The following is a 21,264-nucleotide window of genomic DNA, read 5'->3' as shown; positions in this document are numbered from 1 at the left end:
AAAATGCAAAACAAGATCAAACCCATCGATCTGTTGACAGACCAATTCCAACATTTAAAGAATTATAGTGTCAATGATCGATATACACGTGATAACAACGGATCATCATCACAAAATGAAATGAAAGAGCAACTCGGAACCATCATGGTGAATGTTTCAAAAATTTTGCGTGAAAGTTCAGCCTATTTGGGAATTGTTTCATTTTACGAAGCCAATAGAATGACGTCTTCACAATTTCAAAGTGCTTGCCGTTCATTCACAAAAACATTAAATCAAATATGTCATTTAGAATTGTGTGGCAATCAGATGGAATGGTTCTTGAGTGAAAAATTTACGTCTCTACCACAAGATACAAAATTAATGGTGAACCATTTGTCACAGTCTCTCAGACAATATGATCCAAACGTTTCCTTTGGAATGTCTCTACATGCCATTGAAATGTTTGAATTTGAAAAAATAATCATGTGAGCTCATTGGACAATTTAGAATCTTTACTTTTTAGCAATGGGATCAAAAAAGAAACCTTCAAATTGCAGCACACTCTTCAAGATTTGAATCTTTCCAAGAATTTGATTCAAAATGTACCATTTCAGTTGATTGTAACTTTCTTTTCAGAGTTGACACATATCGATATTGGAGAGAATCCCATTGTGGATTTTGAGGTGACAAGATTGACCTCACAACCAAGATCTTCAACTTGGTTTGGCAGGATGTCGACAAAAGACAATAGTGACGAGGATTTTTCAAACTTTATTCGTACCTCTTCGGTGTCAAAAGTTTCTCATCTAGTACTGTCAAGCATGGATGCTTCGTTATTAGAAAAAACAATCGAAAGCAAAAAGTCTTGTCGAACCAAGTCATCCAATTTATTCAACTTTTACAAAAAGAAAGAACTGGAAACGTTGTCATCGAGTGGAACTTTTTTCCCATTGGATTTTCTATCTTTAACCTATGTTCAAGTTTTAGATTTGTCAAAAAACAAACATTTACCATTTCATGAATTAGAGAAAGTAGAAACACCTATTTTGATGAATATTGTGAATATCAATTTGTCAGAGTGTTTTCTGGTTGGAAGCGTCAACAAATTATTAAGATTTGCATCAAAGAAGAATTTACAAGTTCTCAATCTTTCGTATAATAATTTTTCTTATTTGGACATTCAAGAATTTTCTTCCATCAAAAATTTAAATCTTACCATGAACACTGAATTATTGTCTGTGGATGAAAACATTTACCAATTATTACAAAATTGCAATAAGGAAATTGAATATTTGACCCTAAAAAGAATACACCAAGAAGAGAATGGATTTTCTGATTTGTTAAACCCATTCATTACAAAGAACAAGTTGGAGGAATCAACAATTGGAGAGTTTCTGTCTCGTTTAAATCATTTGAAATTGTTGACATTTAGTGGACTCTTCATCCAGACATGTCCCCCTCAGATTAATGGAATGCATCACTCGCAGCTAATTTCACTCGATTTATCGCACAATGACATTACAGAGCTTCCTCATTCTCTAATGACCTTGGACTCTCTTACTGCGTTAGATTTATCGCATAATGATATCCCAAACATTCATGAGGACGATTTAGGAATCATCCAATTACGTAATCTGACATCACTCAATTTGTCACACAACAATTTGTCTCAACTTCCTGTGAAATTCATCATCTCCTTGCCCAGCACGCACTGGAATTTGTGCGTGACAGGAGACCACAAGTGTGTCCCAACACTGCATTTAGAGAACAATTACTACAATTCGAGCAAAAACTTCGCACTCGATGCTCAGGTTATCCCTCCCCAAACAAGTTGAATCTTTAAATTCGAATAAATTGCTTTAATTTTATAAAACATGCCGATGAGGTTTTTTTGCTCATGCTGAGCTATTGGGTATCGTTTTGAACCTTCACTGCTGTTCCTTGCTGATTCAGGTCACACCTATTCTTTTTTTCAACTCGTTTTAACATTCTTCTCTGAGGAGGAAGCAGTGATTTCATTCGGGCATCAGAAATAAAAGTAGGAGTGACATTGCTTGAAAATTCAAGATCTTCTTGAATGATGTCTTGATCATCTTCCTTATCGACATTGTGACTAGTTTTTTGAATTCTTGGAGAGGAAGGTTGTTTGGATTGATCTTTGGCAGGTTTGAGAATTAGAGTGATATTATCATTGGATGTGATATGTTTGTGTTGATATTTCACAGTCTTGTCCAGGAGTTGTTTTGGTGAAGAAATGTCACAAACACGTAAATTTGGTAAATCCGAGAAAGTTAATACAGGAGATGAATCAGAGTTGATCGAGTTATTAGAAGAGGTTTCAGAATCATCATCATCATCATCTTCCGTATCAGTATTAACATCATTGTCGTCATTTGTGAAATTAACAACAGTCACTTCCACACTTTTAGAAGGTTGATGTGAAGCTAATGTTCGATTCTCTTCTGGAATTATTTCTTCATGTTTTCTTATACTTTCATAAGGATCTTTCACTTCAGTGTCACAAACCTTCTTCAGTGAGTTATCAAAGAGTGCATTAAAGTTTTCAATGAGAAGACATGTCACATAACTCATATGTTTCACATTTTGTGCTATTTGTACTGCATTTTCTAGTCTTGGTCTGAACAAATTCATACTGAAAATCAATGCAAGATTGATAGCATGCATCTTGTTCTTTTCTTCTTGTTGTGCAACTTCATGCAACAACTTTAATAATTCATAGAGTACGACTTGAAAGTGAATAGGAACCTTGTTGTTGATAAAATTCTTAAGTTTTTCAACTTGTTGTTCCTTCACAGTGGGATCGTTTTGAATTTGCATTTCAGGGCATTGAATAATTTCTGAGAAGGCTTCAAATGTCATTAAAGGTTCTTGTAATTCTCTAATGAATAGCTTTAAAATACCTGCAACACTTGGGACAAAGTAGGACTTGTTGAGATATTCAATGGGTTTTCCCATTTCAATATCTAATATGAGTTTTTTCATAAATTGTTCATCCGAATTCACTCTAAAAACACCTTCTTGATCGAGTCCATACTCTCGAATCAAATCAAAGAGTTGTTGAATGGCTGGAGGAAGTCGAAGAATTCCAGAATCATAATCTTGAATCATGACTTGTTCTAATGGTGCACCAAAGATTGTCTTTCGATCTGCAGTAATATGAGGGAATACATGCTTGGGAACTTCGACGACATGACGTGTACCATTGGATTTTGAAGTTTCCATATGAATTTCCTCTTCTTGTTTTTTCACAATATGATCCAACTTTTCAAAGAGTGCCATTCCTGTACTAAAATAGCAATAATAAGCATAAATAAAGGATTTAAGTTCAGAGAAATATTCTCCATCTCGTTTTGCAATTTGAAAGTCCAACTCGTTGTGATAATCCGAGTATGCAGCATTAAGATTTTTGGCCGTTTGTTTGAATTCTTCTTCCACTTTTTTAGTTCTCTCCACATATTGAGGATCATATTCTCCATTTTCATTGGGCTTGGAAGTAAATCCATCCTTGTCTGGATTCACACGAGGTGTGTCCAGTTTGAAAGATTCATATTCACTTTTAGCAGATTCATATTTGTTTTTGAATTTGACAACATTCTTTCCATCTTCTCTAATGGACACTGTTGCTTCCTTAAAATCATCAAGTTTGGTCATCTGTTTTTGAAAAGGAATATTTTTTGTTTTTTAGGAATAGAGTTAAAATGTCAAGTTTCAACACCAATCAAAGTTGTTTGTTTGTTTGTTTGATTGTGAATAAGATTGTTTGATTAATTGTGAATGAATGAAAGTTGTTTTTGAATGACAATAGATCAACAACACCCATGGATCACAACATTTTGAATCATGTCAGTATATTCACACACAAATAGGAGGATTATTTTCACACCATAGTCTCTTCTCAATCATCGCTGAGCGAATACTTACAGCTTGTGACAACAAGGTGGATGTGGATTTCAAATTATTTCCAAACTTTCTCAAAGTATCTGACAATTCTCGATTCGATTTGAGTCTACCAGCAGCATCCACAAAAAGTGACGCCACTTCCTGCTCCTTTTCAATCATTTTGAGAGACGTCTTTTTGAGATCGACCAACTTCTTTTCTGCCTTTTTATAAAACTCCATCGATTCTTGATGCTCATCATAGATGTGATAAAATTCGGGAACAATTTCTATAGGAGGTTTGAGAGGAGGAATGACTGATGATGATGAATTACCATTGGAGTGTAAATTTAAAGCCGATGATGATTTGGAAGTTAAAAACTGTTGTTGACCTGACGAAGTATGATTGGTGATATTGTTGATATTTGATGATGAGGTGGAATGATTATTAGTAGAAGTATTCGTTCCCAAAGTAGTCGATGATGATGATGTGGAATTATTGTCTGACAAGACTTGAGAACCAGGGACGATGATGGACTTTTCCATGCTGTTATTCCTCTGCAGTCCGAGTTTTGTTTTGAGTTTGTTGGCATAGGATTGAAGATTGTTTCCGCTCATGATGATTGTTCTGAGAAGTCTTTTGTGAAGAGGAAACAAGTGGTGATTTTTATGTTGATTATCTTCTTGTGAGGGAGGAGAATGATTTGTATGAGATCTGCGGAGAGGGAAGACGATGTGATCGGAGGAGTAGTCCTTTTGCTGTTATTTGTTTTTTAGTTGTGAAATTATTTGTAGTCACACATCAATCACAAAAATGGACAGGTGACGCACAATGTAGCGAAACGGTAATAACAACTCCCACCAAAAGGATCGATTTCCTTTACTGTAATATGAAGATGCAAAAACCTTCTTCAGTCACCACTTTACAGGTGAGACAATTGATCGGATCAAAGCATAGTCGGATTCGTAGGGAGCCAATAGGATGATTGCGACAGTTCTCAGAACCAAGATTTAATCAAACAAGGCCTAGCGTGAATGTTGGATTTGATCGATGTTGGGTATTTGGCTGTTCTAATTGCCTGATTGTTCCTCTCGCTGCTCATATTTCCAGAACTCTTGAACATCGACCAGCAGGCCCACAACCGTCGATCCAACCTCGACGCTTTTCAGCAGATCTTCAATGGTTATGTTTTTCTTATCCTTTGGTTTGACCATGGAGTAAATTTCAAACACAATATCAGCTGTTTTTACAGGGTCTTCAAATGATTCTTCTGCAAGATCGTTAGTGGCACTCGATGATTTTGCATTCTGCCTTATTTTCTTTAACATATCTCTAAAGTAATAATTAATAATGAATGGCGTTATTTTGCCTGTTTTAGAGTTATCCAAAATGTTGAAGAAATATTTGATGGATTGAACAGTCTTTTTGTTCTCAAATGCAAGTAAGAAGTCAACAAATCCTTTGTAGTCTAACTTTCCGTTTCTTGTACCATATTCTTGGAACATTCTGTTAATGAACCCGCTTGTCAGAGAGTTGGCGTTGAACTTTGAAAATTCATTCTTACTAAGTAGCCCACTTCTCGTAAAATCTAGTTGAATAAATGCTTCATTTACACTTTTTACAGAAGGAATAGAGAACCAGTTGTTCATTTCCTCTTCTTCAGATAAATCGTCGTTTTGTAGCTCATTAAATTCAACAAGTTCTTTGCTTCCTAAAAAGTCTTCCACGCATACACGCCCGTTGTGTGCGTTGTGGAAAAACATGAATTTTCTTACGCTAGTGTCAATATAAATTTTCCTAAAGTTTTTATCATTTCTCAATATCGCATTTGTGTTCAATCCAACAAATTGATCTATTGAATTATCTACAAATCTTTCTAGATCCTTCTCTGTTAAATAACCATCATTATCTGTGTCGTAGGCCATGAGTATATTTCGATTTTGAATAAGTGATACTTTTCTGAGAATGTGATTGAAGAACACGGGTATGTTTATCCGACCCATTTCGTCTTTTGGAAGTTTAAGGAAAAGAGATGAACCGAAATACTCTTTGGCCTGCTCCATTGGAAATTGCTTTTTTACAGTTTCATAGCCAACATAAGATAACTTTTCGTTGCCTTCTTCCATTGAAGTGTCTTGCTCCAACAAGAGCTCCCATACCTTGTCGAGTTCATTTGAGGACAGTACTGACTTTTCTCGCGAGGAAATGAAACATTTCTTCACAACGTCCATGAATAGGTTTTGTATTTTATCTCTGTTTGCAGAGTTTCCCTTTGAGAAGAAAAATCTCGGAATGAAATTATAGGAACGATCTTTTTGAATGGCCTGTTGCTGTATTTCATTTTCAATTTCTATCATGGTTTCGTATTCGACTTCAGCAGGATCTTCAGATGATTGGAAATAATTGAAATTGACCAGAGTTGAGCCATATACACTTACCTGGTATTACCTCCGTTGCCTTCTTCTCTTGAATAAAACCTTTAAGATCGGAGATCAATGCAGTGATGGGCATTTTGTGATTTTTTTTTGAAAAGTTGTACTTTTTGGCGCTAAAAGTGCACACCATTGAAAATTGCCTCCATTTCACTTTATTTTAATGCTAGAGACCACCACAATGATTATGATCATGACAATATACATCATACATGATGCAATAATTAGACCTAGTCCAACATTTCCCATCTACAGACAGTATTGTAAAGTATTGATATCCAGTTCAGAACAGTTTCAAAATGAATGACTTACCGTTCTCGCTTTTTGAGAATATTTTGAACTGTCACGTGTGATAAAGAAGAGAAAGATCCAAACAAGTGGAATGAAAAATCCAACAATGAATAACAACAAGCATGTATCATCGTTCTTTTTCTTTGTATAGTCGCTATCATAGTGTCTACGCATGTGATGAATAGTATTTTTCGACAAAAAAAAACGTCAACTGTCATCATCACTGATTTTCAATGACTTACGGTTGAATATATCCTGTTGTGACCGCAGTGGTTGTTGTTTCTACTCCAGGTGTGTAATATTGTGGTGGCGGAGTGGAATATGGTAAATAATTAGGATCGGTGGTTGTTGTAACGTTGTTATAATATTGTGGTTGTGATGGATAGGGAGTAGTCGTTTGTACTACACTGTCGAATTGAGTGTAAGGAGTGTTGTCCTGATGCATATGATGATGTCAAGTTGAAGGATGGAATGTGTGTGAAGACAATCGAGAGAGTCTTGTGAAGATAATTTTTTTGAAATGGATGCTGACTGGAAGAACATGTTCTCTCTGGTGATTACCAAAATCACAAGATGACATTCAATTGGAGGTTGGACATTCCAATCAAGAAGGATTTTCATCAAGATCATTTCACTGGTAAACTCGAAGGGAGAGCGCATTGAGAACTCTTGCTCTTGGTGAACTTGAGACTCTTTCAAAAAAATGTTAAAAATTCACTCGAGGGATTACTACCACCGAACCCTATCATCATCCACTTTACTGAACATTTTTAAATTATCATCATCCCCGTCGTCATTATCATCAAGAATTTCGGTCCGCAACATTTCGATCATCACGACTCTGCTGCTACTACTTGTTTCTTCATATGTGGTGGTGGTGGTCGTGGAATCAGCCATCATACCCATGATCATTGGACAAATGACCTACACGCTCAATACATCCGAAACGTATACCATCCGAGAATTAGAGAGTCAATATTCGGGATTGGATACTTATAGCGTTTTATACAACATTCCACTGATATATCAAAGAAAAATTGATTCTTCTCTTGTTTCAATTCCTTCAATTATTGCTCTCTTTTCAAACACAAGCAAGGCTTATCTTGTTTCCGATCCATATAACTTTCCATTGGGTATTTCAAATGTTGCAACTATATCTGGGATGCTTCCCTCATTGTTTAATGAGAGTGTGTTTGGTCGAGAGTTCTACATTCGGAAATTATTGGATTGGCAAGGAGTTGATCCATCAGTCACTCCACAATGTAATTATTTAGCAAATTATGAGAAATCTAATTCAGACGCAGAATATTCAAAAGATTTGTTTTATTGTGACAATTCTGCATTGTCTTCACGTCATGTGTTTATTTTGTCTTCAAGTTCTGGATATATTCAATCCAAGCACGACAATACATGCTTACAGTACAGTGCCAAGATAGATGCTAAGACCAACCAATATATTGTATTTCAGTTCCTTCCATGTGTGCAAACATCGAATCAATTATTTGGATATACTGGTCAGTACATCTCTGTGAATCAGTTTGACAAAGTTTTGTTTGTGGCAGATCGGATGCCTACTGTCACACGGATTGTGACGCCCCCTGGATCGATGGATGTTGGACCATTCACAGAGTTAAATGCCTATGGACGTAATCTTCAATATCCTTACAGAGTTTATCAGTTTTATTTTGAGCCAACGTATGGGTTTAACAAGACAGTCACCATCGATGAAAACGGGCCTTACTTCTATCCTCCGCTCTCTCTTTCCAATGATAGCAATGTATATTATTCTAATATGATGACATTCATCAACACAAATATAGGAACCGTGCTACAAACTAATGTTGTGAATAGGCTCTATGTTGGATACCAAAGACAGAAAAGATCACCATTTCCAATCCCACCAGATTCATTATTGTACACGTATATTTTTCTTCCAATTGCCGTTTTTATTGGAGGTTTTGTAACCATGTTCCTTTGCGTCATGTCCTGTTGGATATTTGTTTACATTAAGAAAAATTATTGTAAGCCATAAATATTGACACAAGCACCACCTTCGAGGTCTAGATTGATAATATTTATTGAGTCATCGATTAGAGAACTAATGGTACATTTTCAGAAATAAATTAAGAATTTTGCAATAATATTTTAGCTGTAATTCGAGCAAACATCACACCCGATTCCGAGGTGATTTAATGACTATAAGAAGATTTTAAGAATATTAATAAATCTTCGACTCCTTCCGTCATTTGCAGCACACGCTCCAATTGTTGTCGAGTATTTACAAGCTGCGTTTTAATTGTTTTAATGTTGCTAGAATCAATTTCTTTTTGCAATTTTAATAATTGTTGATTCATGTTATGAAACATTTGTTCTTGTGATTGGGCTTTATCTTCGGCTAATATACTTTTTCCGATCAGAGCATTTGTATTGGATATGATTACATGCCACTGATTTTGTTGGTATTCCACAAATGATGCACCCGGAGTCAAACCAGGAGGCAAAAGAAGAGGTGTAAGAATCACTGGTGGTTGTGTCTGCGAAGAGGTTTGCATTTTTTTTTCTTGCTCTCATCTTCACCTTTTGTAACTATTGACCTCTTCGATGAAACTCCATGAAGGGGTTGAATTGGTTCATCAATACATTCTTGAATAATATAATAGTTTCTTGATTTATTATAATAATTATAAATTTCGAATCTCTATTTACATGTTCAAACCTCCAACTTGTTGAGTACTAATTTCCCACAATTCATCTTGATATTTTTGTTCATAGGTCTCTTTAAGACTTTGTTGTTCTTTCCATTGCGAAAAGTATTTCATTCCTTCATCCAGATCAAGTGGATGATGATATATATAATAAATATTCAATCAAACAAATAACCAAAACATTGAATAAGAACAATCAACTCTTATGCATCTACCTACCTGTAAGTCCTGCAATTTGAGGATGAACGGCATGATAAACAAGAGCCAAACTTGCATGCTCAGGGCTCTCGAAAAATAAACTTCCAAGCACAGAAACAAAACCTCCCCAAAGATTATCAAATAACTTGGTGTTGACTACCCCTGGATGGACGGCAACCACACTGACATCTGATTGAGGTTTTTGTGCATTTTCATTTAATCGACGAGCAAGCCCATATGCAAATAACACATTTGCAAGCTTACTATTTGAGTAAGTTTGTTGAGTTGAGAATTGTTGTTTAGCCTCATCCTTTGATTTGGCCCAGTTCAATAATTGTGTGATATTTCCATATTTGTGAGCCATTGAACTAACAATGACCACTCTTGAAGGAGCACTTTCTTTCAATTTACCCAATAATAAATTCACTAACAGAAAATGTCCTAAATGGTTCACCCCATAAGTCATTTCGAGTCCTTGTTTTGTTTCACAATAATCATTCAGCCACACGCCAGCATTACAAACTAACGCATGAAGAGGAATTCCTTTTTCTAGAAATAATTTGGCACAATTTCTAACTGAATTTAAATCACTGAGATCGAGAGGAAGAAACTCCATCATGGCATATTTGTTTGAAGATTTGGAACGAATATTTTCCATCACTCGTAACGTTTTTGATTGGGAACGACAAGCAAGAATGATGTGGCATCCCATTTCAAACAAATGTTGCACACAGTGCAATCCGAGGCCTTCACTGGCTCCAGTGACCATGACAACCTTGTTTCCAAAGAAATTGAGTCGTTCTTTATGTGTCATCATGATGGTTGTAGCTGAAGATGATGAGGACGTTGCAACAGAAGGAGATGGCGCTGACATTTTTTAGATACTTTTTTTTAGAAATTGATTTGGAAAAAAAAGAGAACAAAAATGAAGAGAAAAAGTCTGGAACATTTTGAAGAACACCAAATGATGACCAAAAAATTCAATACTCGAACAGTCCTTCCATTTTCAGAACAATTCGAACAAGTACAATTTTTGAGACATTGTCAAGATCCTCACGATATAGCAATTTCTTACAACCATTCATGCATTATATGACCAACATAGGATTCAATTTTATGATTTACACCAAAAAAGTTCAAACTTTCTGTCCACAAATGTGTATCCATGTTATTTATGTGTCGAAGAGAATTATGATGGTAATATGAATGATGCATTGCTATTGTCATGTTTTGGTGGCATGATGAGTGCATGTTCAATTTTTAAATATGATTTAAAACGATTGTTGGATTTGGGAGCAACGTCTTGATATTTATGGAAATCAAAGCCAAGTGCGAGTGTTCGAAGATTTGCAGTATTGAACTCAAAAGGTCACCTTTATGTATGTGATTCAGGATTGTCACCATGTCTATTGGTATTATCTCTTCGAACAGGAGAAATGCTCCATTCTATTGACCTCACTAGAAAACCTTATGGACTTTGTTTTGCCAATGATGATCGAACATTAATTCGACGTGAATCAGAATCAGGAGAACAGATTGAAATATTCGAACAGGACAGTGAATTAAGCTGGAAGAGTGTTAAAAGCATCAAGCATAAGAACATTTCCTCACCAGTTTCAGCCGTGTTTGATAAGGTCTCAAAGCATATCATTGTGAGCGACACGATCGAAATTATTCTCTTCATATCATGTGCTTGGATGGTACATGGATTCCATCCTTTGGTGGTGAAGAAGGAACCCCCAATTCGATTATCCGTGTGGTATCTCCCTCAATGAGGTCACAGGAGAATTGTTTGTTACGACATGAATAGAAGAATTGTAATATTCAAGTAATATAACAAGTATGTTTGTGTCAAACACATGATTGTAGTTAAAGAGATTTGTATTATTAAATGACGAGTTTATTCAGACTGAAATGATTCAAATTTGTTCAACACTGAGAGAGATCTTGGATCCAAAGAGAGATAATGTCAACTCTCTACGGCGATATCCACAAGACTTGAGATGTGTGTCGAATAGCCACAACGTCGTCGAAAAAACAAGATCACAACGCCCCCATCAATCATTCCATTAATTGTTTAATCTTTTATCAGTTTGATTCTCTCTCATTGAGGTTCATCTTCACGATGAAAAAGAGAAATTCAAACTCTTTCTACTTATGGTTCCTTCTCTTCATCGGGATTCTTGGACTTTTCAATCTTTTTGGACCACCTATGATACAAGCTCTTCAGAAACAACATTCTCCATCATCGTTGTACAAGAACGTGCCGAATACTTCTCCTGAAAACTATTCCAACAGAATCTCCTCCTCTCTGGACCAACCGTCCAGCGACTCTCTATCCATCATTAATCCGAACAACAATAACTCAACAACAACCTCCTCCAATAACACTCAATCATGCCATCCCTTTCTCTATCAATTAGGTTCTTTCAGTAGAGATAACACGACAACAGCGGTTGCCAGAGGATCATGTCCCGAGGCATGGTCTGTATTTCCAATCAGCCTCTTTTTACTCTTGTTTTATATCCTCCTTTTTGTGGTGAGTTTAATGGGACTCTTTTACAAACGAAAGAGTGGACATGTACGAGCGAGGAATCCAGTATTCATGATTCTGAACATGATCGCTTGTTTAATTTGTGTCCTTATTATTTGTTTGAGGTTTGTGGTGGGAAGAAATGACTATCCTTGTGGAATTTACTTATTGACATGGTTTGTGTTGCCTTCTCTGATTTGTTTACCGACTATTTTCAAGTGTTTGAGGTTGTTCATGATGTATCGATTGAATTTACATAAAACCAAAATGATGGAAATGATGAAGAAAAGCAGTGCCACAACCACCACACAATTAGAGGGCAAGCATGATGGTGCAGAGGAGGATCATCCAGTCGTTGAAGACTCAGTGTCCCAGATCAACCACAACAAACAAGAACACGATCCAAGCACCAACCCTGTCATGAACCAACCAACTACGCAAGTCAGCGAAGAGCAAATAAGGGCGAGCTTTGAAAAGAAGATGAAAATTTGTTCTTTTGTTGCGAGCTATAAGCTGATAGTTCCTACCTTTTTCGTGGTTGCTGTATTTAATGTCATGATATTTCTAATATTAGGAGGTTATGAATATAGTGAAATGGAATCAAACAACAAACCTATATTCTCAAACGGGCAAGGAGGACTCTTTGTTTTTAATATTGGATGTCGTTCGAGTTGGTCAACAGCCTATGTGTTAATATCCAATGTAGTTCTTTATTTGATATTGGAAATATCAGCTTTGATTTTATTATTTTTTGTTGAGAGAGACACTTGGTTTATTAAGCGAGAGGTATTGATCATGGTGGTAATTCAAATTGCTTCCTCAGTGACATTCTTTGTTTGTTTTTCAATACCCATAGTGACATCTCTTGTGGACTATATTGTGCCTTATGGATTAATTTGGATTGTTGAAAATTGCTTGGAAACGCTTATCAACGTGACGTTTCCTGTAATATATGCTTTTATTTGGGACCAAAGAAAAACCAAAATCAAACAAGATTTAGCCAATCATACCTGCCTTACTTACTTCCTCTCAAAAAAGAAAACCTTTAACATGTTTTTAGATTTTTGCAGAAGATCTTTCTGTGTAGAGAATATTCTTTGTTATGACATGATTCAAATGTACAAAAAGTCATCCACAATCAAGAACAGAAAAAAGCTTGCGTTGGACATTTGTGAAACGTTTCTTAAACCTGGAGCACCTCTACAGCTTAATTGGTCCAACATTACCAAGAAGTATCAAGAAATAAGCAGTATTGTTAAAGCTGGTGTCATATTAGAGTACAGCTTATTTGATGAAGTATTGTTTGTTTGTTTAACCAACATGACAGACGCTTTCGAAAGAATGAAGGCGCATCATGTTCAAGTTAGGAACTATCTCTCAGAGTGGATGACTGCGTATGATCGATCACAACATGAGTTTCATGTTTAGTAACATGACTCACAGTGTGTCATCACCACAGGTCATAATCTTTGTTACTCGGCCATTATTGAAAGCTCGCTCAAAAGGCTTAGGGCTTGTAATCTTGCCAGTTGTAACTTTTGAAGATGTGAGGAAAACTCTTCATGATGGGAATATACATTCTCTACTGCTTCCTTAAAAAACACAAATGCATTGTTTAAAATATCCAAGAAGGCGGAAAAGGTAGACCTTAGCTTGAGATATTCCTCATTATGCTCAATTAAATTGGTAAGGATTGGCTCTGGAGGAATCTCTTGTTTAGACTCTTGAGCTTCTTTACATTCTTTCATCCATTTTCTTCTTATTTCTCGTTTTCGAGTTGCCATCTCATCCTTATGAATTGCTCTGTAGTAGTATATCAAGTGTTTGCATTGTTGGATTCCTAAAACATAGCGCAATCTGGACCCTTCTAAAATGTCATACAACAAGTTACCAACAAGCGCAAATAGCTGTTGGCAAACCGTGCAAGTTTTAAGAGGCACACCATTAACAATGTTTTGTGCAAGTGTTTGGCAGGAACTCTTGATTATATTTTGAAAATGCTCCATGTAGATGCAATTTGCTTCCATTTGATTAGTAGCTTCAAATATAAGGGTTGAACCAACAACTTTTGCTCTGTCTATTAAAAGTGGGGAGTGGATGTAGCTCCCCATTAATTCTAAATTGTTATTGATAAAGCATATTCGCTTAGAAATGCCAAATATTTTGTCATCTTCTGGAAAAACGATATCACGTTCTTGTATATAGCCATACACTACAAACCCTTTTGAACTGTCCTCAAAAGCTGGTAGAATTTTTACAGTTTTAGCAGAATATTGGGTACTGCTTGCGGTTAGTACTTGATGAGAGGGAAAGTCATTAAGTATTCTCTTTTCAATAAATCTGTCAATGTTCTCAAAGGGATAAACTCTATAGATATACTCCTCGTTCACCGATGTGGCTTCGCTCTCACCTTTGTTTAAAACGGACACAAAATAGTATCTGTTGTTTTTAAATAAAAGTTCAGCTCCCAACCTCAGCTGGGAATGGAGAAGAGAAATTTCTGAGTGAAGGTTTTCCAGATGATTCTCAGCGTTTGGCAATTGATTGTAGTATTCTGTCATCCTCTGGTAGATTTGACGCGATAAGGCTAAATGTCCAGATTTCAAAAAAAGAGATGCACTTTGATGAAGATGTTTTAGAATTTTCTCCATCGAGTTCTTTGGGATTGGTTTCTCGCAAGCTACAAAATGGTGTGGGATCAGAGAGTCCTCATATAAATGAATTAAATTCTGGGGTATTTTCACGTGAGTATATCTAGGTTGAACTATATTGACAAGACCATTCTCAACAGATAGCACTTCTGTTACAAATAGATCAATTTCCTTAAACAAAGTTCTACAAACATCCGTGCCATTATTTCTTATGCTTTCATAAATGATGCCACAATACCACAGGTGGCAATATGCCAAGTCCATCACTCGTTTAGGATCAATGATACATATAAATTTCTCTAAACATTCTTGTGCCATTGAGTACTGACACAATCTTATGGAAGCATGAATTAATTGTTGAATATCGTGATGATTCCTTAAATGATGTACAGCAAAGGTATACAACTGCTCAAATGTACCAATCATCTTAGCCTTGAGATCATTATTGTTTTTCAGGATTAAAAACCATGAAGGAGTATTTACATGTGCGTACAAATTGTTGCAGTACTCTATCATTTGATACGATGAAGAAGGGTCATTGAAAAGCAATTTTACAAGCCCTTGTAAGGTTTCCCAATCGTGGTCTTTGGACTTAATCAAAATTCGGATGATGCTTGCTTGAACATGTAGTGGAAATCCGTGGATTAAAAACGAATGAACAGATATCACCCACACAATAAAGTGAATATAAACATTTTCATCTGTGCTTGAGGACCAAATTTCAATAAATTCGTCCACAATGTCTTGATGTTCGGAAAGGAGCTGGTGAATATTTCCAGTGCTGAACTGGTACATTAACTCATCCCAATCAAAATGATCATGAGTAGGCAAAGTCCTCTTCATAATCTTTAGCAAACGTGTTGTTGGGCTTGGTTGATCTTCCGACATGACGGGCTATGTTGATTGATTTTTCTTTAAATTGTAAACCCAATCTTAATCTTAATTTTTCGTCCTCTGGTTCATTCAAAACGAAAGGTTGCGAGTTGAAGGAAGTGTTCGATAATGTTGAACGCGTCTTTTGGTCGAGCAGTGAGAACCATGGCGACTACTCACAGGAATGTTGTTCTTGTTTCTTTCCAATTTTTAATAGCAAAAAAATAACATCACTCCATACTAAACGTAAGTGCAAGAAAGATAGCCCTATCATCACTATTTTAAACCTCCTTCTATCATCTTTGTGAATCGGACTATTAAATGATCCTATGATGTGCTTATTTTCTAAATTGTAGAATTATCAACATGACCGAAGGCAAACAAGTGGAGCATGTAACTTATATTGTTGCTGGAAACAAGTTTGAAATTCCTTCAAGATACGAAGTGAAGAAAGTTATTGGACAAGGAGCATACGGTGTTGTTGTGTAAGTGAGTGCTATATTTTGTACTTTTGCATATAATTTGGTTTTTGGTTGTTTGTTTTTTAAAATTGTACTATATTTAATCATCACAACAATTTTGGTGATCATCAAACACGACCTCGCTCTGCACTTGTTCATGACATTCGTGATGATCATACATTTTCAAAAATTATTTTTGGCATTTATCTTTGTTGTTGTTGGATACATGCAGATCTGCGTGGGACAAAGAGAGAAATGAAAACGTTGCCATTAAAAAGATATTCAACATTTTCGAACACGATAGAGAATATCAAAAGAGAATTTTGAGAGAGGTTAAAATTCTTCGTCATTTCGACGGTTGTGAAAATGTCGTTCAATTGTACAATTTAATTCTTCCTCCATCCTTTGAAGAATTCAATGATGTTTATATTGTAATGGAATTCATGGATTCAAACTTGAGGCAAATGATTAAATCAAATCAGGAATTGACAGACCAAAACATTCAATACTTTTTGTACCATTTACTTAGAGGTTTGAAGACTATCCATTCAGCTAATGTTTTGGTAAGTTCAAATGAGTTTTTATGGAATACTCACTTTTATATCTGCATTTCTGGTATTGAAGCACAGAGATATTAAACCATCCAACATCCTCATTAATGGAGACATGGAAATCAAATACTGCGATTTTGGATTGTCACGTGGAATTGAATCCGATACAAATCCAAAAATGTCTACAACCTATGTCGCAACACGTTGGTATAGAAGTCCAGAACTGCTGCTCATGTGGGATCAAGCTGGAAAGGCACTAGATATATGGAGTCTTGGTTGCATTTTCGCAGAAATGCTTGACAAACCACCAAAGAGAAGAGTTCTTTTCCCTGGAAAGAATTACCTCAATCAATTAGACTTGATTCTCGATGTCACAGGAACTCCTCCAGAAGAAGATATCAGAGGATGTGCCAAGGCAAAGAGATACATGTCTGGACTGCCTCATAAACCCAAGCAAAATTTCAAAGATATTTTCCCACATGCTAATCCATTAGCAATTGACTTGCTTGAAAAGATGCTGGCTTTTGATCCATTAAAGAGAATAACAGTCGAAGAAGCTCTTAAACATCCATATTTAGAGACCATGTATGAAGAAGATGACGAAGAAGATGGAGTTGAACTTTTCTCTTTCAATTGTGACAACGATATGCCACTCGAGAAAATCAAAGAACTTTTGTACGAAGAAATTGTAGACTTCAACAAGTGTCACGGTGTTAACCCAAAACCAATTATTTTAAACCAAGTTTTTGAAGTTAAGGAATAAACTATTGGTATTGCAACCCATTTGCTTTTTTGGGTGACTGGGTTGCTTTGTTCGATCAAAGAAATGCTTCACCGAAACTGACTCAACCACAAACAAAACAAAATGCTCAATTTCACCTGCCATAGGGTTGCAGCTGCCCTTTCTAAACTGTCGTCACCCAAAGCTCGTTTAGCCAGCCTAGTTTCATTTCCGACTTCAAAAAGGACATATTTTCATCACAGATTCTCTCACTCCGAACCTCATCATCACCACGCCCAACAACATACAGGTTCAACGGAACAAGCCAGTCCAAGGAGCCAACATCAACTCCACGAAATAACATCTCAAATGAGAGCTATTGCTACCCACAATCAACTGCTTTTGAGGGAGTTTGAAACCTTAAAGAGAGAGCTTGCAGAAAAAGAATCCAAAAGTTTGTGCTCATGGATCGACACTAATCCATTCAAGTTTGGGGTTTTATGCGGCACCGTGGTGTTTATGATGATTGTGACGAGATTGGAATTGAAGAAAAACAAAATGAAGGTTGCTCAATTGAGGGAGCAATTGAAAGAACTAGCTCAACAGAAGAAGCTTGCTTCGTATAATGGACGGGCGAACTAGATTGTCTATGGTTAAGGTTTCATTGCTGATGTGAAATTTAATTAAACACTGTTTGAACAATGAAGAATTTATTTCTCCTGAGTTATGTTATACACTTACTGACTGCTCTTTCACTCGTCTTGCACACTCATTGGCGGTCAACTGAATGTTTTGAGGTGTGTAGATGTGCGAATATTTAAATGCTGGCAGAGATCTTGCGGATCTCTTGAATCCAAGATGCCTTACCATGAATTTGCAGTCATTAAAAGATGCCAATGCTGGCACTACAACCTCTACTGGATAGGTATAAATAGTAGAGGTCTCAGTTAAGGAATCAATAACCTCAACTCCTACTGTCACTGAACTTTGATTAGCAAAAGGCAGTGTAGTGCGAACAATCTGGCTGCTCACATTTTCATGATGAACATCTCTAACGCCTTCTTTCGTTTCAATAAAGTATGAGTACCTTAAATGATCGGCCTTGCAGTTCTCAAGAACATGAGAGAACTCGGTTTCAAAAGCGACGCCCGAGATGGGAGTAACGTTAAAGGTGCAAAATCTTGGTGATTTTAGGATTATGAAAGGATGATCGTAGGTTGAAGACATCTGAGTGTTAAGATCAGTTACAGTTAAGGTAATAAGATAAGGAACCTCTTCCTGTAAATGAGACACAGGGAAAATAAGAGTGGTATTGTAGTATTCAATAGCAGTCCCATTGATGGTCCAGTTAATCATCAAATCATTTCCAACAGCAACCTCAATAATCACATCATCCGTATACTTAATCTCATAAGTTTGAGGAGAAGTGCTAACGACTGTTATTGATGGAGCAGATGGTGCCATGGCCGCTTGCACCACACTAATATTTGCCATCCAGCAGGCAAACAAGAAGATGGCCAGCGAGGAAACAACCAAAGAGTTGTTCATATTTTTTAGAGGGATTGCGAGTACAGGAGGGTTACAGTACCCATGATGATGATGATGAGGGATTCAGCCAAGGCTAGCAGCAAGTGAGGAAGCTCGCTGCCTAGAGGCTCCTCTCTGGAAGAAGAAGCCGAATTCGATAGGATGCATTCCATACCAAATATCGACGAGAGTGTTTGGCCTCATGATCCTATTGAATCCGACATGGATCATTTTCTTGATGACTAATGGAAGTTGAATTTGATTAGAAGGTGCTCTTGAAATGAGTCATTGGGTGGCGCATCCAGATCAGGAGCATCAACTGCCACGCAAGTAACTGAACAAACTTCTCACAAAAAATGTCCAAACTCGATCTCAGTGATGCTAAAGTGAAACAGGCTCTTGATGATGTTACCAACTCAAAGCTTGTTTATGCTCTCTTAAAACATGAAGGAGTCTCCAACAAGGTGATTGTAGCCTCAACCGGAAATGGTCTTCGTGATATGATTGATGATTTGAATGATGGAACCATCATGTATGCTTTGATCCGTTTCGTAATTAATGATGCAACCAAGTTTGTTTATGTGGTACGTTATTTTTTGAAACAAAACAGCCTTTGTTCATGTGATGATTTTATGATTTTATTCATCATCATCATTACAACAAAATTATTGACATCATCATTCTTTGACAATCAAACGTATTTAATATTAATTATGTTGCTATGTTTGATTGCTATCATCATGATGATTTCAACTTTAACATTTTTGCGTTTCACACACCATAACAATGATGTGTGAAATTTGACGTGTGATGGTTGATGACCTTGCAATCCATGCAATTCATTTACCTCTATAGGGATGGTGTCCAGAGGGTATTGCTAACCAAATCTTCAAAGGAAAATTCCAAAACTGGAATAAGGACATGGAATTTTATCTGTAAGTTTTAGAAATTGATTAGAATTTGCAATTTCAACAAATATTTGATGATGAATATTCTATCAATCCATCTTTTGTCATCAAAATTCTTTCACATAATTCTCACTCTCAAATACTAGTAAGGGAAGATATCACTTGTCCATCTATGCTCGTAATGAAGAAGACATTGATGAAGAAGCTTGGATTAAAAAGTTGAAAATTAGTGCTGGCTCTTCTTATACTCAAACTTCCAATGTGAAAGATTTGACAGTTTCACAAGCAAAACAAAACATTGTAACCGCTAAAACTGAAGTCAAGAAAACCGAAGTGGCAATCAATGAAAACGAAAGAAACAAATTTTGGCAACAAGAGCAAGAACGTCTCAAACAACAAGAACAAGAAAAGAAAAATCCTGTCACAAGAAATGATTACAAAAAAACAGACGAAAGAAATCAATTTTGGCAACAACAACAATCTTCCACTTCTTCTTCTGGTGTTGTAAAGAGTTCTGATCGTGTGAATGAAATTCAACAATTGAGATCAACTTCTAACAATTACTGGAAGCAACAAGAAGAACAACCATCTCAAACTGAAACAAAACCAAAAGAAATCATTCGTGGCAATAAGGATTTATTCAAAAAGTTTGAGAATTTGAGTGTTCAACAACAAGAAGAGCAACCAAGACCAAAACCACCAATTTCAACTGGAGCCACCAACAAGAAACCACCCATGTTCCAACCACCTCCACAACCACCAAGATTTGACGATGAGGAAGAAGAGAATAATACTCAACAACAATATGAAGAAGATCAATCATATAATCAAGGTCATCAATCTAATGCATGGGAGGAAGAGGAACAACCTCAACAACAAGAGCAATACTATGAAGAGCCTCAACAACAGCACTATGAAGAGGAACAACCTCAACACTATGAGGAGGAGCCTCCACAACCACCTCCAAGCAGTTCTGGTTTTTCTAAGCCTGCCAAACCAAAGGGGTATGTTTTTTTATACACATTATAATCAGAATGTAATCAACACATGATGTTCTTTTTTTCATGACTTTTTTAGATATATGGAAAAACAAATTGAACAGGGCCGTATCTCACCAACAGAGGTCGAAGAACTCACCAAGCCAACCAAACTTCCACCTCCTCCAATTCCAAGCAAGCCAAAGAGAAAAGAATTGGTTGCTCTCTATGATTTTGAGTAAGTAATAATTATTTTCAAAACAGGTATATCTTTACATGTTGAATTTATTATCACAATAGTGCCCAAGAAGGAGAGCTCTCATTCCGTGAGGGTGAAATCCTCTACTTAGTTCAAGACGAAGGAGAATGGTGGATGGCTGAAAATGCCGATGGTCAACAAGGTTACATTCCTTCAAACTATGTAGAAATGAAATAAATGCTTGTACATCAATCATCTATTCTACCAAATGTTCCCAATTTACGTCGATCTCCTTTGTCTTGTTGCTTGTTCTTTAATGCTGTCATGTTTACTGTCAAAATTGGGATGTAAAAGAACATG

At 36.3% G+C, this 21,264-nt stretch overlaps 11 protein-coding genes across 11 annotated transcripts; 5 read left to right on the top strand and 6 right to left on the bottom strand.

The window, feature by feature from the left end:
- Positions 1 to 3: 3 nt before the first annotated feature.
- Positions 4 to 1,814, top strand: FDP41_013580 (uncharacterized protein; the record flags this gene model as incomplete). The annotated part of the gene is made up of 2 exons (XM_044704226.1): positions 4 to 440; positions 503 to 1,814. The coding sequence occupies 2 exons, from the start codon at positions 4 to 6 to the stop codon at positions 1,812 to 1,814; spliced, it is 1,749 nt and encodes a 582-aa protein (XP_044565079.1).
- Positions 1,815 to 1,884: 70 nt separating this feature from the next.
- Positions 1,885 to 4,494, bottom strand: FDP41_013579 (uncharacterized protein; the record flags this gene model as incomplete). The annotated part of the gene is made up of 2 exons (XM_044704224.1): positions 1,885 to 3,651; positions 3,922 to 4,494. 2 exons carry the CDS (start codon positions 4,492 to 4,494, stop codon positions 1,885 to 1,887), a joined length of 2,340 nt encoding a protein of 779 aa, XP_044565078.1.
- Positions 4,495 to 4,947: 453 nt separating this feature from the next.
- On the bottom strand, positions 4,948 to 7,045 carry FDP41_013578 (uncharacterized protein; the record flags this gene model as incomplete). Its single annotated transcript, XM_044704223.1, has 5 exons — positions 4,948 to 6,260; positions 6,316 to 6,425; positions 6,515 to 6,558; positions 6,622 to 6,766; positions 6,843 to 7,045. 5 exons carry the CDS (start codon positions 7,043 to 7,045, stop codon positions 4,948 to 4,950), a joined length of 1,815 nt encoding a protein of 604 aa, XP_044565077.1.
- Positions 7,046 to 7,303: 258 nt separating this feature from the next.
- Positions 7,304 to 8,632, top strand: FDP41_013577 (uncharacterized protein; the record flags this gene model as incomplete). Its single annotated transcript, XM_044704222.1, has 1 exon — positions 7,304 to 8,632. The coding sequence occupies one exon, from the start codon at positions 7,304 to 7,306 to the stop codon at positions 8,630 to 8,632; it is 1,329 nt and encodes a 442-aa protein (XP_044565076.1).
- A 157-nt stretch (positions 8,633 to 8,789) lies between these two features.
- FDP41_013576 (uncharacterized protein) lies at positions 8,790 to 9,152 on the bottom strand (the record flags this gene model as incomplete). The annotated part of the gene is made up of 1 exon (XM_044704221.1): positions 8,790 to 9,152. One exon carries the CDS (start codon positions 9,150 to 9,152, stop codon positions 8,790 to 8,792), a length of 363 nt encoding a protein of 120 aa, XP_044565075.1.
- Positions 9,153 to 9,302: 150 nt separating this feature from the next.
- Positions 9,303 to 10,377, bottom strand: FDP41_013575 (uncharacterized protein; the record flags this gene model as incomplete). Its single annotated transcript, XM_044704220.1, has 2 exons — positions 9,303 to 9,421; positions 9,525 to 10,377. 2 exons carry the CDS (start codon positions 10,375 to 10,377, stop codon positions 9,303 to 9,305), a joined length of 972 nt encoding a protein of 323 aa, XP_044565074.1.
- A 1,338-nt stretch (positions 10,378 to 11,715) lies between these two features.
- Positions 11,716 to 13,464, top strand: FDP41_013574 (uncharacterized protein; the record flags this gene model as incomplete). Its single annotated transcript, XM_044704219.1, has 1 exon — positions 11,716 to 13,464. One exon carries the CDS (start codon positions 11,716 to 11,718, stop codon positions 13,462 to 13,464), a length of 1,749 nt encoding a protein of 582 aa, XP_044565073.1.
- A 44-nt stretch (positions 13,465 to 13,508) lies between these two features.
- Positions 13,509 to 15,575, bottom strand: FDP41_013573 (uncharacterized protein; the record flags this gene model as incomplete). The annotated part of the gene is made up of 1 exon (XM_044704218.1): positions 13,509 to 15,575. One exon carries the CDS (start codon positions 15,573 to 15,575, stop codon positions 13,509 to 13,511), a length of 2,067 nt encoding a protein of 688 aa, XP_044565072.1.
- A 351-nt stretch (positions 15,576 to 15,926) lies between these two features.
- FDP41_013572 (uncharacterized protein) lies at positions 15,927 to 17,335 on the top strand (the record flags this gene model as incomplete). The annotated part of the gene is made up of 3 exons (XM_044704217.1): positions 15,927 to 16,045; positions 16,254 to 16,584; positions 16,646 to 17,335. The coding sequence occupies 3 exons, from the start codon at positions 15,927 to 15,929 to the stop codon at positions 17,333 to 17,335; spliced, it is 1,140 nt and encodes a 379-aa protein (XP_044565071.1).
- Positions 17,336 to 18,022: 687 nt separating this feature from the next.
- FDP41_013571 (uncharacterized protein) lies at positions 18,023 to 18,841 on the bottom strand (the record flags this gene model as incomplete). Its single annotated transcript, XM_044704216.1, has 1 exon — positions 18,023 to 18,841. One exon carries the CDS (start codon positions 18,839 to 18,841, stop codon positions 18,023 to 18,025), a length of 819 nt encoding a protein of 272 aa, XP_044565070.1.
- Positions 18,842 to 19,176: 335 nt separating this feature from the next.
- Positions 19,177 to 21,141, top strand: FDP41_013570 (uncharacterized protein; the record flags this gene model as incomplete). The annotated part of the gene is made up of 5 exons (XM_044704215.1): positions 19,177 to 19,404; positions 19,676 to 19,755; positions 19,875 to 20,732; positions 20,806 to 20,943; positions 21,006 to 21,141. The coding sequence occupies 5 exons, from the start codon at positions 19,177 to 19,179 to the stop codon at positions 21,139 to 21,141; spliced, it is 1,440 nt and encodes a 479-aa protein (XP_044565069.1).
- Between the last annotated feature and the right edge of the window lie 123 nt (positions 21,142 to 21,264).

This window comes from Naegleria fowleri (assembly GCF_008403515.1).
Source record: "Naegleria fowleri strain ATCC 30894 chromosome Unknown tig19, whole genome shotgun sequence".
NCBI classification, from domain to species: Eukaryota; Heterolobosea; class Eutetramitea; order Acrasida; family Naegleriidae; genus Naegleria; species Naegleria fowleri.
This window is presented reverse-complemented; position numbering and strand designations above follow the sequence as displayed.